The 17593-nt window shown below is 36.3% G+C and overlaps 1 protein-coding gene across 1 annotated transcript in view; it reads right to left on the reverse strand.

Moving 5' to 3' along the window:
- The window catches only part of PTPRN2 (protein tyrosine phosphatase receptor type N2), a 659546-nt gene that overhangs the window by 483558 nt on the left and 158395 nt on the right, over positions 1-17593 (reverse strand). The window contains exon 3 of the mRNA XM_031042861.2: positions 4708-4821. Within this exon, the coding sequence (XP_030898721.2) occupies positions 4708-4821 (114 nt within the window). The remainder of the gene's footprint in view (positions 1-4707; positions 4822-17593) is intronic.

Below are 17593 nucleotides of genomic sequence, written 5' to 3' on the forward strand. Positions count from 1 at the left end.
GACATTCATCTCCATTTTCAAGTTAACTGCAAATCACGGTAGTTTTTCAAACAATTGCTGTAACAGTATAAATTTTTTTTCTAGTAAAGTTCTATTAATCACCTTACACTTAGCTGGTTAAAATTAATTTAGCACAGATATGTTTCCCTCCCTGGCAAGAGCTTCCTAGGTTGCAAAGAACACAAACGAGGAAAAAGAAAAGTGCTATATTTTTTCAAATGGTCTGTAAATCTGGTGCCTATTTCCACAGCCCATGACCATCTCCAGAATATCTTGTCAGCTTGAGCTAAATGAATTGAAGTGTATCCTACTCCTTTTGGCTTTCTTAATAAGTGTTGATAAGTGAATATCGTAAGCAGGACTTTCTTCATAGTAGTGTGAAAGAAATTGCTTTGAACAAGAAGGTGACGCAGCAAAAATTAAATAGCAACAAGAATACTCAAGAATCATTTAGTAATGACTCCAACTTGCATAAAACATTTATCTGATTTGGTTTTTGAATAATACTATTCAAAGTGACTACAGCTGTAAGTTAGTTAAAATTTAAGTAAAGCAAAAACCAGAAAAGCTAAGCTATCAATTATTAGCCTAACATGCATGGTTTCTAATTCACAGTGTCTTGTCAAACTCTGTGGAAAAATGGCCATGGGGCACACAGCAAAGACAAAAACATGACTTCTAGTTCAGGAGAACTGCTTGCCACCAAGCACTTAACACTGCAAAGGTACAAATGCTGCAAAAATGCTTCTATATGCTTGAACTTTCCTTACATTTTTTCTCTAAACAGGCACAGTGGCCACTCCCAAAGGCAGAATCTTAAGTCAGATGGGCATTTGTTGTAACCCTGGGCAATAGCCTTGTTCTGTTGTCTTTAAACATGTCCTCCAGATTACATCTCTGAGCAACTTGGAGCACTCATTGCTACAGCAGCTGCAATATTACAGAGATAGGAGATGGTACCATTTTACAGGTAGTCTGAATCACTGGTTAGAAACTATTCTATGAAGCCATTGTAAATCCCTCGAGTAAGCAAGTTGAGAAATACTACTGTTCTCTCTTATTATTGCTTATACTGATATTTCAAGTACTATTTATGCATTCATGCCTGAGTTACAATGTACCATGATTAGTCTCCCTATCTCATTTTTCTTGCTTCTAGTCTTATAGATCAACATCAGCATGAAACTGTTCCAACAATCTTGCAAATAATCTTAGTGATGAGATCATTTTGCCTTCACAATAATATTGTTGGGACAAGAAGAAAATAAAACATTTTACAGTCTATTTAATCCCTTTAAGTAAAAAAAGAGTTTTGTGCATTTAGCTCAAAATGGGAAATGCATAGATGATTCATCATTCTGGGTATATTCCAAGAAGCATCTTCTCCCAAGCTGGACAAGATATAGAAGACCAGCCACAGGATAACTATTTCCATTTCCTTCAGGCACTATTCATTCACCTCTCTATGCTGATAGTGCCTTCATTTCCCTTCTCCAATGATTTACTCCTATCTAAATAAACAACCTTTTGATTGCACTGTTTATCAGACAATGAGAAATATTTCAACTCCTCATAAATTATAAATTATAACACTAGAAACTTCAGATAGTGATTCATCATGTTTCAGCAGCTGTGAGATCTTCCCATATAGTCACATTTATAAAAACCCAATCTTCAGAAAATCATCTTCATGAATGGTATTTTGAAAGATTTGATTGACTCGAAGGACAGTGTGAGTGAAAATACCATGAACAAGGGTATTTGAATTCTAACAGATCATTTCTTTGTAGGAAACTGTCTAATATTTCAAAGCATTCATTTCTATGATCAATCTACTAGTAGGTAGTGTAGACAAAGATAGACTCAATGTGCAGTGAAGACATAAAAACTATATCATTATGAAACCTGAATTCAATTTCAGTCAAAGTCCTTTATTAAACAGATTATAATCCAGCATGTCACTCATCTAAGCCTGTATTGTATGCTTCTGTATTACTGTAAACATTTTGAGCTGTCAGAATTACAAATTACATTTGCTATTCACACTGTGTTGTTCTTTGTTTTGTAGCACCTGACCATACAATCTTTCACTTGGACCATGACTCAAATATAGGCATCACTTAGAAGTGATCAACAAATACGAGAGAGGACATAAATTTGAGGCTTTTTATGATTTTTTTTTTAATTTTATGGAAATAGATGCCAACAGGCTATTGCCAGGGAAAACAAAAAAAATAAAGGAATGAGATAAAACAGGAAGATAAGAAGGTAGTAGTAATACTGCAAGAAGACACCAAGAACAAAACAAAAACAAATTACTAAATAAGAACCTAGAAAACCACTCAAGGTAATAACCTCCAAAATATCTAGCTCTTTACTGTATATGCATCTAACAAAAATAGAAAGTGCTTGATATAAATGTTACTAAAAGTTTTGCTTATTGTAGGACCTTCTATATAGCCTTCTAAGAGAAAATATCAGCAAGTGGAACCTCTCCTTTTGAAGAGGACAAGAAGAATGGGGTATTACAGAGTTAAAGAAAATAAGACCTCTGAAAAACCCTTTTTTGAGGTTACCGGAAATATTTGTTCGGTCTTGACAATGTCTTGTTTACCTATACTGCAGAAATAGTTATCTTTTGCACACAATTTGCAGGAGAACTGCATTAAGGGTGCAAGTGACCACCGCAGCCAGAAAAACATGACCTAAGGGCTGGATGTATTATGTCTGACAGCACTTGCAAAGAGCAGAGTCTGAGCAACCTGATATCAGTAATTCATTAATCTGATAGCCCATATTGATTCTACTACTTCCAAATTTCTGTCCTCACCAAACACTTCAGAATTTGCCAAGGATACTGAGTTGTTTTTTTTAAGAAGTTATTTTATCACATCAATCATTTGAACATGAGCATTCTAGCATTCCATTATCTTTTACAGGCATATTTAAGATTCCCTTCATTGGGATACCCACAGGCCACAGAAAAATGCTTGCAAAAGCTTTATAAAGCAGTTCAAAGCATATACACATTTCATATGCACCTCTAAATGTCAGGAGTAAGGAAAGATAAAAGCAAAAGTGTTTAATTCTTTACCACTGTTTCAGTCTGTGTATTCTTTGTCATTCACTTGCTATATAATAGTATGAGACAAGTCCAAATTTCAATGACCGTTTCTTTGAGAGGCACATTCAGCAGTTTATGGCAACAGATACGTCCAGGGAGATTACTTACTGATAACAGAGATCCTGGGAAGGGTTGGTTTATTAATCAAAGTCACTTAGTAGGGGGAGATCACATCAATTCAGTTGAACTAACCAAAATCTTATGGTAGTGAGGGAGATGGAGACAGCCAAGTGTCTCCAGATGGCCTGGGGTATTCCATCTGCCTCTAGATGCGCACCTTCAGAAGGGCACTGGTCTCCTGCAGGTCTCTTACCTCTGACATCTCCATGGGGGAAGTTTTACATAGAACTCATCACCAGTACTTAAGCAATGTGAATGAGTGCTGCTGCCCAAACAAGCATGATCAATTTAGATACCAATTTAGGTGTCCTAGTGCAACAGATTTGACGACACACCCCCCCTATATTCAGAGTAGACACTAACTTTTTAACTCATACAATGTCACCCTGATGAAATAGTGTTTTCATAAATTTTCTAGCGTAACTTTAGAAAATAACAAATGAGAGAGCCAGAAGTAATGTTCACATATAACTGCTAATCACCCAGGTGTTATTACAATCAAGTTTTGCAGAGTTCTTCATTTGGATGGGGTGCTGGACAGCAACTAAATCCCTGGAAATTTTTTGAATCTTATAAATCAGTGGTTTCCAAACCAGAAGTTCAGCCTTTAAGGATAGTCATCAACTTCCAAGAAACCAATTTTCTTCTCATAATTAAATGAATGTCATACTAACACAACATTATTAGTTTGTAATTGAGATTGCAACTGGAAAATATTTGGGAACAAACACCCACAAAGGTGATGCAAGTGCAAAATTAACCATTACAACAACCTTCTTGGAACAATTCAGGTTACAAAGACTTCTTGGTCCTGCAGCTGTTTACAACACAGGGTTATTTCTGAATTAGCACCTAAAAAGTTTGTTCACCTTATTGGCTTTCACTTTATCCAAATTTTGATTTGTTAGTTCAAGTTATGCCATTCAGAAGCTACAACATCCTTTCTGGCTTTGGAAAGAGCACAGAGATTAACTTCAGAAATCTGAATGAAAATTAAAAGGAGCAGAGTAGATGCAGCTTGTAATGAAATCAGAGCAGTTCTACTTATCTGAATTCATTAGAAAGTTAAGAACTGCTTCTAGCTATTTGGAAGTTGTGTGTTTTCTGTCCATGCATCCTGAAACATGCTGCGGTGCATAAGTATACATGGCAAATTATATTTCCTCCCTGCTGGTTTATTTATGTGACACCAGCATTCACAGATGTTAAAATTTTATTGTATTGCACGTCAGTCACAGACACACACTACGTAGGGAGGAAGCACCTCTTCAAAAATTGCTTCACCAAATCCTTGTTGCAGATTCAGTGAGTTAGGTTTTTTACTTTTATAAAGTCTGCACTATCAGGCCTGAAACACACCATGTTGGAAAACTTCTGAGGACTTCTTCAGACATCACCTCAAAGGGAACACAAAGTAATTGTAACCCCCAGTGCAACTAGCCCACCTCCAGTTTTCACTATACCTCTGTGTGAGAGCTTCTCCAGGATGATCCTTAGGCGCTGAAGAACAGGGGGTGATATGTCATATTTATAGATATCTACTACTGGCACTCGCTGACATCTCCCAAATATTCCATCTGCAGGAGAGAGAAAAAAAAACACAAAAAAGGAAAAATATACATTTTGTTTTCTGAGAGGAAGAACTGCATGATGAGATGCGCATTTCCAGTGTATCCTAATTATATACTGAAGGAACCTTTCAAAAAACACTTAAAAAGCTATCAAAGGACTACTGAAGCCACAAGACAGGGTATTTTCTATTATTGAAATAAATAAATACCAGGAAGAGTATTATAGTTGGTAGATTGTATTGTACAAGTTATGCATACAGTTGATTTTATAAAGTAATTTGGACTTTTACCTCCCAAAGTTTTTGATGTGAAACTTCTTTACTGACAATTCAACGAGAAAAATCATAATGTTCAACACATACTATATTGCAGATTCAAAGTGAAGCATCTAGAAATCTAAATATTAATTTGCAGAAACTATGAGGATTTCCTGAAACATTTTTTAATGCACGAGATGTGTGTTAGGCATTGGCAAATGAGAACTGAATCTGTAATGGCTAGTAAAGGCTCATTTCAAGAAGTACCCCCTAATGAATGCAATAAAAGAAAGCTGCTCACAGAACAATGAGATATTAATGTGGCCTAATTTATTTAGCTCCATTCCATTTGTTTAAAATGACAGACTCTTCTCATCAATGTCTTTTCAAATCACACCTTCTAATTAATTTAGCTTCTTATTAGTCTTTATTTAGAGAATTGTTCATTTTGAGACAAGCTTCCTGTGTATGTGTGGGAGGAACAGGGAGTTCAAACATTCAAATTACCTTTCTCTCTTTCATACAAAAGACTAATTCAGAGCTTAGGTGCTTCACATACAATCTGACCATCTGCAATTCTAGGCCTCTGAGAAAGAAAGTGGTTTCATTTATTGTTCAAAACAGTTCTCTTCTATATAGTGATCCAAAGGAAGCAATTTAAATGCAACAAGTTTAATTAGCAAAATATTCTACTGCAGTAGTAGTTTTAACACAGTAATTACTTCTCCTCTGATATTACATCTATGCTCAGAAAGGACAGCTACATCAGATTAGCAGAAAATAACGGTAAGTATTAATTTGCAAACGTCCATTACTTTCTCTGCTCCTTCACAGAGCTAAAAGACTACAAATGAGAACTACTGGCCCAGCTGTTCACTAAATACAAATAATGGCATAAAAGAAAATAAACCAATCCAGGATGCAGAAAAAGGCATTATTAGCCTTCACTGTTAAACACAAATACCTCATTGAAATTAGCCAACTTTTTCTTTCTGTGCCTTTCCAATCCTCCTGTCACTTACAACTGCCAAATTAAGTTAATCCAAATTAAAATCTTACCTCTCAGTCTAATTTTGTTATTGGAAACGAGGTTTCACATAGAAACCGCATACACAGATCTGGTTTGGTTTTTTGCCATATAATGTACACAGCAGCCTAAGAACAAATTAAAATATTCATCTCTGTTTAAAAACCTGTTGCAGTTGGAAATAAGCAAAGTATAGAAATATCAGTCACTTGTAAACCAATGGGTAACAGGCATAAATAAGGCTCTGATTCAGAAAGGCACAGAACAACACATCTGTTTAAGAACAAGATAGTTCAAAATGAAACACAACTTGAAATAGGCAGCTCTATTTTGGAATACCAGCATTACCGATTGCAAATAATTAGGATGAAAAATTATGTTTATATAAACAACTAATATTCCATGATATTTTAAAGATAACATACCTCTCAAAAAACTTACAACCTTAGAGTCCAGAAAAGCATACACATCCAGCACAAATCAAAGATTTTTGTATTATCATTTAAAGGTTTCTCCACAGATGCAAAAGCTAATTCACTCACAAACTCTAAAAGAGACCTACCCTTGTTTTCTAAACCAAGAGTTTTCAGAAACCTTTAGCCTACTGCTTTTGAATAGAACAAAACCTATTTAAATTCTAAAATTAACAATTAGCACATGAGCCTGAGCTGCATTATACAATCTATCCAAAAACACTGGGACTGCTTGGGGAGAAACTGCAAGTTACTTTGGCTTTTGTACTTGAAATATGGGCATAATAAGCTTTGAAGAGGCTGCAATCACCAATGGTGCTCTGCTCAGCTCAATGCAGTACTAGGAGAGTGGAGAAGCAGTAGTATGCCCCAAGGAGTGGTTGGCAAATACCATCTCTAAAATACAGAAGGTCTTTATAGCGGGGATTACAGACGGAGTTGTGCAAATAGTAGATTTCATAGTTCACTGCAGTAGTTTTTCTTTAGAAAAAAAAATAGGAATTTTCCCAGGTTTTTGTATTTCTTGACGGGGGAAATGGCGGTGGCAGAAGGGTTGGTTTGTGTTGGTTTGTTTGCTTTTTATTTTTTATTTAATTCCAAGGTTTCTGTGGCAAGACCTAACAGTAAATTGAGTTGAGCATTCAATTTTAAGGGTATCTTTTAATTAAATCTTCTTAAAATTACATAGACTGGGAAGGGGTGGGAAGCAAGGGAGAGATACTTTACAATTTAAAAAAAGAAAAAAGAAAGAAAAAGAAATTGCAAAAGTTCCCTCTCTTTTTCTTTTTGGCAGATGTGGCCCAAATTCAGATATGGTTTTGGTCCAGCACCAACTTCATTTCCGTTTAAATTACAGCTAATACTTAAAAACTGTCCACCTTAGCCTGCCAGGAACCGTTCAAACCCAGTGATCTTTACAGTAAGCAAATATACAGTGCGTCTTTCCAGACCAGCTGCACTCACTCTTGTACAGGGCAATATTAGGCTGTTGCAGTGTGTTTGTGTCAGAGCACCCTGTACTGCACATGTAACCTCTAATTGCCTCCAATAAGCAAATTGCCCAAAGTTGTCATGAAGGACAAAGGAAAATGGAAAAGCTCCCAGATTTCACAGTAAATGTCATACAGTAGAGGAAGTTCAAAGCATGAGTGATGCTTTAATAACCACCATCCACCTTATGCCTGTAGCCGTTAAGAGTGTGTTCATACTGAACTTTGATTAAAATTGTATTCCAAGAAGGAATGTAATATTCAAAAGGCATCTGCTCTTTACACATGCCCAGAATGAGGGAAGGTTGAGATGACTGATCAGCGTACACATATGGTTGCTATTAAAGTGTTACTGTTTCTAATCATTAGCAAAAAGTAGTATCCGAAATTTCCATAATATTATCTTATAAGTTATACTTAGACCTGGAAACATCTGCATTAACAGCATGGTAATATTGACATTTAGATAGCTTCTACATTTATTTCCAAAGAGAAGACTAAAATAGAAGAATAATATACCCAAAGAGACTGCGAGATGATTCTTCATGTACTTGGCTATTTTGCTAATAAGTTTAATATCTGAGAAAAAGTGTAAGCATAAAGTTTTACAAGCTGCTACTTAAAATCTTTCATTTTGACAAATACATATTACAAAGTTCAATACTAAGATTAAAAGACACAAATTTAATGTAACCCAGGTGCCCAATAACATCTCAAATAGTGGCAGATGAACTTCTTTTATTACAGACAACACCCTGAAGCATGATACATGTATTTACACTGAATATTTATGAACATCTAGTGAAAAAAATCACAACTGATAGATTAAACCGTGAACAAGTCAAAACACAAGTTCTGAGTGATTTTTAAGAGAGGTTTAGAAGCAAATATAACGGATAGAAAATGCCCATCTTTATTATTATTGCCCACTTGCCATGAATTAGAAGATATTTATGACCTCTATTACCTGAGGAAGGAAGCATCACATTACATTCACTACTAACTCAAGGTTCTGAATTCTGTAAAAGGAGGGCACAAAAGATACAGTTTTAAACAGTTTTGAAGAGTTGGTGGCACCAGCATGTTCACCTGGTAAGGTAGACAGGCATCATGTGCTTAACAGGCACTAAAAATCTTTGGAAACTTGCACTGAGTGGCCAACTTCACCTTGAAGCAAAACTATTTGTGGGCAGCTGATTCAAACAATCCTACTTAAGTAGTGTTTCCTACCAAAAAAAAAACCACAAACAACAACCAAACAAACAAAAAGACCCCAGTGTACATAATAAGCTGTCCTTGGCCAAAGAAACATATCCCATCTCGGAACCACTAAGTATGGCTAATCTGGCAATTGATACTAAGATGTATACAAGACTTGGCACAGTTTTGACCAATACCAGCAAAGAAAGAATGAGTTCTTGTTGAGCGTATTTTGCTACTGAACAAAGCTATGAGGACCGGTGGAGACACTGGAGTTTGTCTGCAGGCTGATGAAAGCTTGACATGTAAAATAGAAGAATTTAAATTCTGCAGTAATTAATTATTTAGATCTACATGCAGAGAAATTTTTGCATGGTACTGACAAGTGACCTTTGCAAAGGAGCCTTCAAGTAGATGCTCTAAAGCACCAAATTCTGCTCTTCAAACTTCCTGTAGCCGCCAAAAAGAGACTCTCCACTGACAGTATTCACATACATGGGTAGGTCAATGCTTCAGCTTCCTTACCCTAATTACCCAACAATTGTTAAAAAATAATAGAGTTTTGCATAAAACACAAGTTTTGCCCCAAACTGCAGGTACCATGCAAAAGTCCAGACACCCAGCCATGTGTCAAATGGCATCTGCTGCGGATCATTTGTGCTCTTGCAGTTATCAGAGAACTTCCACTATTGTTTCTGCAGAGTTTTCAGTGGGCACCATTCTTCAGGAAGTTAACCTTTTATAACTATTCTTTCTTCTCATTAAATACAGACATTACTCCACACTCTTCACCCCAGCTATTGGCTTAAGGTGCTACAAGGTCCAAGAGTAGTCCAAGACTCATAAGACATCAAACACTGGCCTTTTCATAACTCACAGTTAAAGCCTCAGTTGCCTACCAGAAAGATTAAATCAGTTTTTAATGGGAAGCATAATATTTGCATCCTAAAAGTCTCATGATACAGTACCTCAGGTTATGGATGTTAAAGAGACTGTTAAAAGTATTTTACTCTCCTCTCCCTGCTATTTCTACTATAGTGTTTGTTTTCAAAATTCTTATTAAAATCAAGAAAAGTTACCATTCCTTTCAGAAGACATGAAATTGCATACTTGGAAAGTTCTTTCAGAAGATATCATCCACAGAACCGCATTCAACATTTACAAGTAAGCTCTTCAGCAAACAGTGTATTTTTAATATTCCATTTATTTAAAAAGATTTGTCCATAATTTATACCTCTACTTTAAATTCTCTTTACAAGTGAGGTAAAAAGCATAAAGATAGAGCAACAGTGGTTTCTACAGTGTCATTTCTCATGCAATGTTTTGAAAATATTGCTCTAATGCTTTCAAACAGCAAATCCTTACAAGTCTCACTGCAGCAGTTCGTCAGAAAAGCTGCTGCTTGCAATCACGGTTAACTGCATCACAAACCTGCAGTGCTCCACAGAGAATGCAGCCTTCCTAGGAGGCAATCTCCCCATGTTAAACTTTTAAAAGCTTTTTACCATTTTCTTCTGCTTATCTCTGGGCAGCCTCAGTAGTCCCTGGGTTAGTTCCCTTGCAGAGCAGTAACAGTGGCATCTAGTGGAGAGTTCCATGCTGAGGGATCAGTCCTGTAGTGAACACTGTTCACCACCTAAATTTATTGCTTTCACATCCATTTGACTTCATCTGGAATATATAGCTACACAGTTACAGCCACCTCAGTTCAACCCATCCTTCACTTCCTAATGGCTGATAGGCATGTTGAAGTTCTTAAGGCAGTTATTTGAAATTAAGAAACACAATAAAAATTAAAAAAAGCTAGGATATTTGTTTCTAGAAAGACTGCATTATAAGACAAGTAAACAAAGTGCATACAGATTGTTTTAAAAAGAGTATGTGGAGGTATTTTGTTTTTGTCAGTGTGTAAGGCATAAAACATCATGCAACAATAAGTAAATCACAGAATCATACAATGGTTAGGTTTGGAAAGGACCTTAAGATCATCTAATCTTCAACTGTAAATAAAACATAAAGCATAGTTTTTGTAGATTTATGTAAGATGTTCTAACATGACTTATTTTTTCTACTCAACAAGAAAATACCATGCAGTGGATACTCTTACTAAGATACCAGTAAACAAATAGTCTTCCTCAGCTGTTAGATAAACTGCTGTCTGGAAGGCAAAGCTAACTGTAAATTCTACTGAAAGCCAGACCACCTAACAGTTCAGCAAGATTTAATGCCTTTCCTCACCTCTTTCGACACAGTTATTTAAGGAAAAAAGTGGATGGCTGGTCTACTTTTAACCAAAAATCCCCCAAAACCTGAAACCCCAGAACATTGCTGCTCATTGAAAGAGCCAGATAGCATGCTGGTGATTATGCAAGTGCTCATATTAGAAGATAACAGTTCACATTAGCAGCACCGTTACTTAGCTGTTGTGCAAACACTCTGATAGGGCTGGGATTTGCAAACCTCCAAACCATCCCAAGGCACCTCTGCGAGCAAACAGCTCCTCTGGGGTCTACAGTCCCCTTGTATCAAAAACTAATTCTGACAGCAAGTTCTGGAGGACCCTCTTCAACTTTCACAAAAAAGAAAAAATAAGAAAAGAAAGAAAAGATGACCTTCAACAAAAGGGAATAATTTTCAGGAACTATTTCCATGCTAAGGTGGTAATTTGAGTGGTGGACTGTACGATCCCAAAATATTATGAATAAATTCACCCAAGAGGTTTTTTTATAGTTACAGAAGAAATATGTAAATTGTACAGAAAGTAACTAAAAAAAATCCTGTTCTCTCTCCAGTACCATGAAAAAAGCTAGCTACAGTTTAACAAAGCAAGGGCAGAGCAGGCTCTCCATGAAAAGAAGTGCTGCCTGCTTCCAAAAAGCCCCTAAGTTATTCAGCTAATAGAATGAGAGGTCCAGATTTCTATGCCTACTTTCTGCAATTCAGAACAGAGAAATGAATGTCAGTCTTAATAGGCCGTACGTGGGCCTCCCAACCACAGAAATAATGGCCATGTATTGGGAGGAAAGGACAGAAGGGAGTTTAGGGAAAGGAAAAAGTAGAGATCAAATGAAAGCAAATCTTAAATTTTTGCTGCTAGAGCTAATGTTCACATTGAATAACACTTGCATAACTTGGTACTTCTCAGAGAACCAAGTTGATTTTTCCACTCCCAGGTAACTATGTGGAATGAAAGCTACATATCTGGCCCAGTGATGAGGACAAGAAAAGATAACAAAGCAGTGACAAGAAAGGATAAAGCAGATGAATCAACATCTTCCACATCCAGATGATTGCTACAGAAACCAACTGCCTCTCGTTTTGATCACAGAGACCAATCCAGACTTAAGAAAACCTCTAAGGAAAAAAAAAACCACACAAAAAAAACCCCACAAAATAAAACACCAAAAAGTTCTAATTGTAATATATTAATAGGAATTTTCTAAGCAAAACTACATATTCAATATGAGCTATGATATTTCTAAGAAAAAAGAGCTTGCACTCAAAATCATCTGAGCAGCAACTCCTTTTGTACTCAATACTGAAAAGAATTAAAGATAAAAATCCTCCTCCAGGAAGAAAAATACTTTATATTCAAGTATAAGTGAAGTATTAGTAGGCTTACAATAAAGCTCTCTCTTTTTCTGCAGTATATTGCAGCACTGGACTACAAGATGAACATGTAAGTTTATACTCCACATTGCTATCTCATAAGTCAGAAATCTAGGCCATGTACCACTCATCTAGAAGATTTATATTGTTCCCCCCCCCCAGAAAAAAAGACAGAATACAGCACCAAGTTCTCACCACATCACTACTGAAAAGATACATATAAACAAGAGAAGTTAAGAGAAAAAGGAAATAAAGGAGGTAGCTATGTAGATCCTTAAGCATTGAATGATCTGATTCTTCATGTGAAAGTCTGAAAATTTAGGCAACCTGGTTGATTAATTATTTATGACATTATTGGGAGAAATGGAGTGAAAAGACAAAAATGAACACTCTGAATCAGAACAAGTTTCAAGCAGGGAGAAACTATTCTGAAGGTGTTCAACTCTCTCCTGGAAGAGTAATGGAGCTCCTATTGCTTGCACTGTTTAAGCAGGAGCAATGAGGAATGATGAAACATGAACAATTCTTTTTCTTTATTTTTTACTTAATATGCATTCATGAACAGAGGTTACTGGAGGGACTAAGAATTTATTTATGGAAGCAATGAGATGCAAATATACTAATGCTTATTTATGCACACTAATTTTCCAAGTATCACTGAGACGTACTTCAGTCACTTCAAGGATCCCCATTACATTTTCGGTTTGTGCCAAGAACCACTTTGGTGTTGGCAATGCCTTCACTGTGTGATCAGACTGTAGAAGTTCCTGCATCTGTATTCCCAAGGCAAAAATAACTGCAAGGGAACATGTTCAGAAAAGTGGATTTCTGCATTAGTTTTCATTTTGTATTAAAACAAAATAGTGAAAGTTTTAACTTGTGCTGTCTAAGTGTTAAGAGCCTGTATTTTAAGAGTTAGTTATTATGGGCTTGCAGGAGACAGTGTTCTTGTGAAAACATGACTAATGACCATTCCATTCATATTTATCAGATGCAGTATCTAATACTTAGAGAAAGCTTGGTTTATTTCTGACCTTTGACAGACTTGAAGCTTTCTAAACTTTTGCAGGACAATATTTATTGAGATAGCAGATTACCTTTCTAATCTGAGCTACTAAATTTATTCCTAAATGGAACTGACTTCTGGCATACATGAAATTACAGTAATAAAGTTATCCATCTTGTTCCCTAGCTGCAAATTATTAAAATTTATGGAAAATTATGTTATGCCAACCTTAACACATCAGCAGAAATTTTAAATGCATTCCTTTATGAAGGGGAAGGAAAACCCTTATAAACTAGGATAACTTCATAGAATGCTGCACCCTGTGGACTCATTAGAACTGTTTGCACCTGTTTCAGAAATATCAGCACCTTTCTTGAGTACTAAGTATCAGCGTGCCTATGGAATCCATGGCACACCAAGCTGCCTCTGGCAGCTTACGCATGGGCACTGTAACAGCAGAGAACCTCACCTCAGACTTTCACAGAGGAATGCTAACAGTTTCTGCTTAGTCTGAAGACTGTGAAAAACCTGACAGTTTTCAAGCAAATTGTGTTTTAAAATAGCTAAATGTGATGTTACATACCTAGGACTACCTATCAGAAGCTGCGTCCATAAAAGTTACTTCTATCACAGTGAATTAGAGGTCTGGACACAGCTGCTTCCCCATCATGTGACAGAGACTGAGCACAGCCTGTAGCTTTGTTAACGGCAACAGGTGAAGGGCATGAGAGATTACAGTCCTCCTTGCTTAATTCTGACCCCAGCTTTCAGTCTGAGACAGTACCAGGGAAAAAGCACAAACAAGGTTTGTGGACACAGGAACGCAACCGCTATAAATCTGAATAAGGAGGTGACATCATTCAGTATGCAGCACCGATGAGGTCAGCATGGGAATACAGAGTTTTGGTGTCTGAATTTTAAAATGAATGCTAAATTTTGGAAAGGACATTGAAAGAAGGAAAAGAGATCATTTACAGGCTGGAAAATGCCCTACGGTGAAATGCCTTTTCCAGCACAGAAGTTTTCAGAATAGAGGATGATCTTTTTTTGTTATAAGTAAGCCCACAGACAGATGAAACGATACGAGAACAGAAATCTGGAACAGTTCTGGGAGCTGTTTCAGAAGTATTTAATTTTCTTCAGTTTTGTGTGCTACAGTTCATAACTTAAGTCTTGCAATGTCTGAAATTATTATAAGAATGGTCTGAAAAGCAAGATTTTTCTGCTTTTGCAATGGGTGCAGAGGCACCCCCCCAATGCATGTGAAATGTGCAACCCCAAATTGCTTCCTTTTCTATTCACAGAATACATACAGCTCAGAAAAAATATTTAATATTTGAACATACTTCTAAATTATAATGTGTTTTTTAAAATACTGTATAAAATTAAATGCCATTATTCAACTGGAGTGCTGGGGCTGAATTTAACTGCTCACAGACTTAGATCCTCCAGCAACTTGAATGACTAAGTACAGAAGTTAGATACTCGGTGTGTATATTTCTTAAAATAAGACAGAATAAATAAGAACAATTTTGAACAAAGTATTCATGCTAGAAAAGGAAGAAATAACAGTTCAAAGATGCAAAATAAAAAACTTATAAGACAGAACTACAGGATCAGCAAAATAACCCACTGAAATAAAATTTTATTAATGAGTGCCATACTGTACCTTTCTAAATTTCTCCCTCATATTATATTGCTTATGAAATGCCAGATTCTTACTTGGGATAATAAAACTACAAAGAAAACAGTGTATCTGTTTGTTGTCTCTTCTTATACTCCAGATTAAAGCTCTTCCAGGCAGAAACCATCACTTTCTATTTTTAGTATGTTTTGATAACAAAAAGGACTAACAAAAAGGACTGCAATTCCAAATGAAGGAAAATGCCTCTAAACAAAATCAATTTTTCTGAAGCTTCTGCTGGATTACTGAAAATAGCAACACACATTTAAATAATATCACTGAATTTATGTCACTTATGAGATGGATAATTGTTTACCCAGATCTCTCCATAAAGACTACTTTTCTGAAGCATGTCCCCTCAGAGTTTCACTCTTCTGCCAGTGTTTTGTCATTCCCCTTTTATTCAACCAGCCCAGCCTACGCTTCTGTTCAGGCCAATAGAAAAGCTTGCAAAGAGGCAGCAGCTCCAGCATGGTGGCACAGACATCACAGAAGACCTCTTCAAAGGCAAAAACAGAAACAGAACAGCACTAATAAAAGCAAAAAGAAAATCCAACGTTTTAAAAATGTGAGAAGAAAAAGAAATGTGAGTGTTGAGGAAGGAAAAATCCACCAGCTTCTATTCCTAGCCGTACTTCAGCTCTAATTTTCCAGTCAGTAAATTGATTCTGTAATGAAATGTAGTTTGGATATAACAAAATTAAAAAGATTTCTAAGCCACATACAGATATAAACAGATATAACATCCAGACATTTCTGTTTAATCCACAGAGGCATGAACCAAAATAATTAATTTTTATCTTTCAATCCAACTTCTGCATACCTAGTAGCAGCAGTAATTTTACAGTGTATTTCATTTATTTCTTCAGTGTCAGTAAGAAAAGGAAACAGATCCAACTGTTAAAAATACTTGCTGCTACATTCAGTGTTTATGAATGGACAATGTAGGAACAGGACATCTCATTTCTCTTGCATCTGGAGCATCACCCTTGCAAATAAAAGCATTCACCCTGAAGCCAAGAATGGACAGTCCAGAAAACAACCTGCAAATTTTAATAAATTCAAGATTTTAAAGGCAGCACCCTAAGTCTTTTGCACAAACTTTATTTGATGCAAAGTTCATATTCTGCCTAACCACTGACTGCTGTCATATTTGGTGCAACTTGTTATGGGTGGAAAGATAAGCAGCAGGGCAGCAAAAAGAGGAGGTTTATCTGTGGCAGCTAATCTCCTCAATCAACAGCACTCAGCTCTGCTTAACAGCCGTTGCCAAGTAACGGGGACCAGCTTTTCTTATCGGCTTCATAATGTTTCATTGACTATTCAGACTAGAATAGAAAGCTGTGACACTCAGGGTTATAAGCAGCACAAAATGAAAATGGCATATTATGTGGCATGAAGAAGAGAAATCTTTTAGCCCTCACCTTATCTGGACAGTGACTGTTACTCAAAAAAAAACCCAACAAACCAACCCCAAAACCCCCCATCTATCATTTTCTGCTCAGCTTATTTAAACAACACAAAACAAACAGAAAAATGTATCTACATACACAAGATCTTTTTTTTTTTTAACATTGTTGGCAGGTCTTCAGCAATTCCCTGACGCTACTGATACCTCTTCTACAGAAAGACAAGGGCTGTGTAGATCCCTATTACATTACTAAAAAGCAAGCATTTGCTACTTATTCTAAAGCTATTGCAGCAGCTTCAGAGCTTTGAGAGATGTCTTCTCACAGCAGGTGGGATATTCCTCAAACCTTGATAACCATGACCAGAATAAGACAATCTATTCAAAACTGACATTACATTTCTCTAACAGTATTACTACTTCTCCTTCCTGCCTTCATCTCTGCACAGATTCAGATAATCAGTTCAAATACTGATACTCTTTGTGTACTGGAATATGAACAACAAAGCCTTATTGCACCTCTTCCCATTATGATTTTTTAGTATAATCACCTTTTCAAGAATATCTGGTTACTAAAATTTAAATCTGGAGCCATCCATAATCATGATGAATTGTAACTGTAATTGTATTTGCATGTTATAACCAGCACATGCAGAATTATATCACTACCCACCACAGGAAAAATCAGTAAATAAGTACAAGAACATGCTTAGACACATTCACTGTATCAGAAAACCTAATGCTGTACTGCCCAGATTAGCAAATAAATTTGTTTACTTTTGTCCACCCCAAAGAATTACTAACCATCCCCCAGTCACCTTATCTAGAGAGATCCGACTCCTCAAAGTTTTGTCTTTACTATATTTACACATGCCCAGAAAATGGAAAGAATATCCTGCAACAAATTTTACACTCACGGACTTCTCCCTTTCACATAAAGTTCAGGTATGGATTTAAAGAAATATTTACAGGCATTTGAGGTTACAAGTACTTCTGAAGGACATTGTGATACCCAGTCTCTTTCTGCAGTTACTGTTAAGGCTTGCCTATATCTACATTCACTGCAATTCTCCCAGATGCTACTGGGAATATTTTCATGCTTAAAAATAACTCTTTGCTTAAGCA

This window comes from Melopsittacus undulatus, chromosome 1 (genome assembly GCF_012275295.1).
Source record: "Melopsittacus undulatus isolate bMelUnd1 chromosome 1, bMelUnd1.mat.Z, whole genome shotgun sequence".
Lineage (NCBI taxonomy): Eukaryota > Metazoa > Chordata > Aves > Psittaciformes > Psittaculidae > Melopsittacus > Melopsittacus undulatus.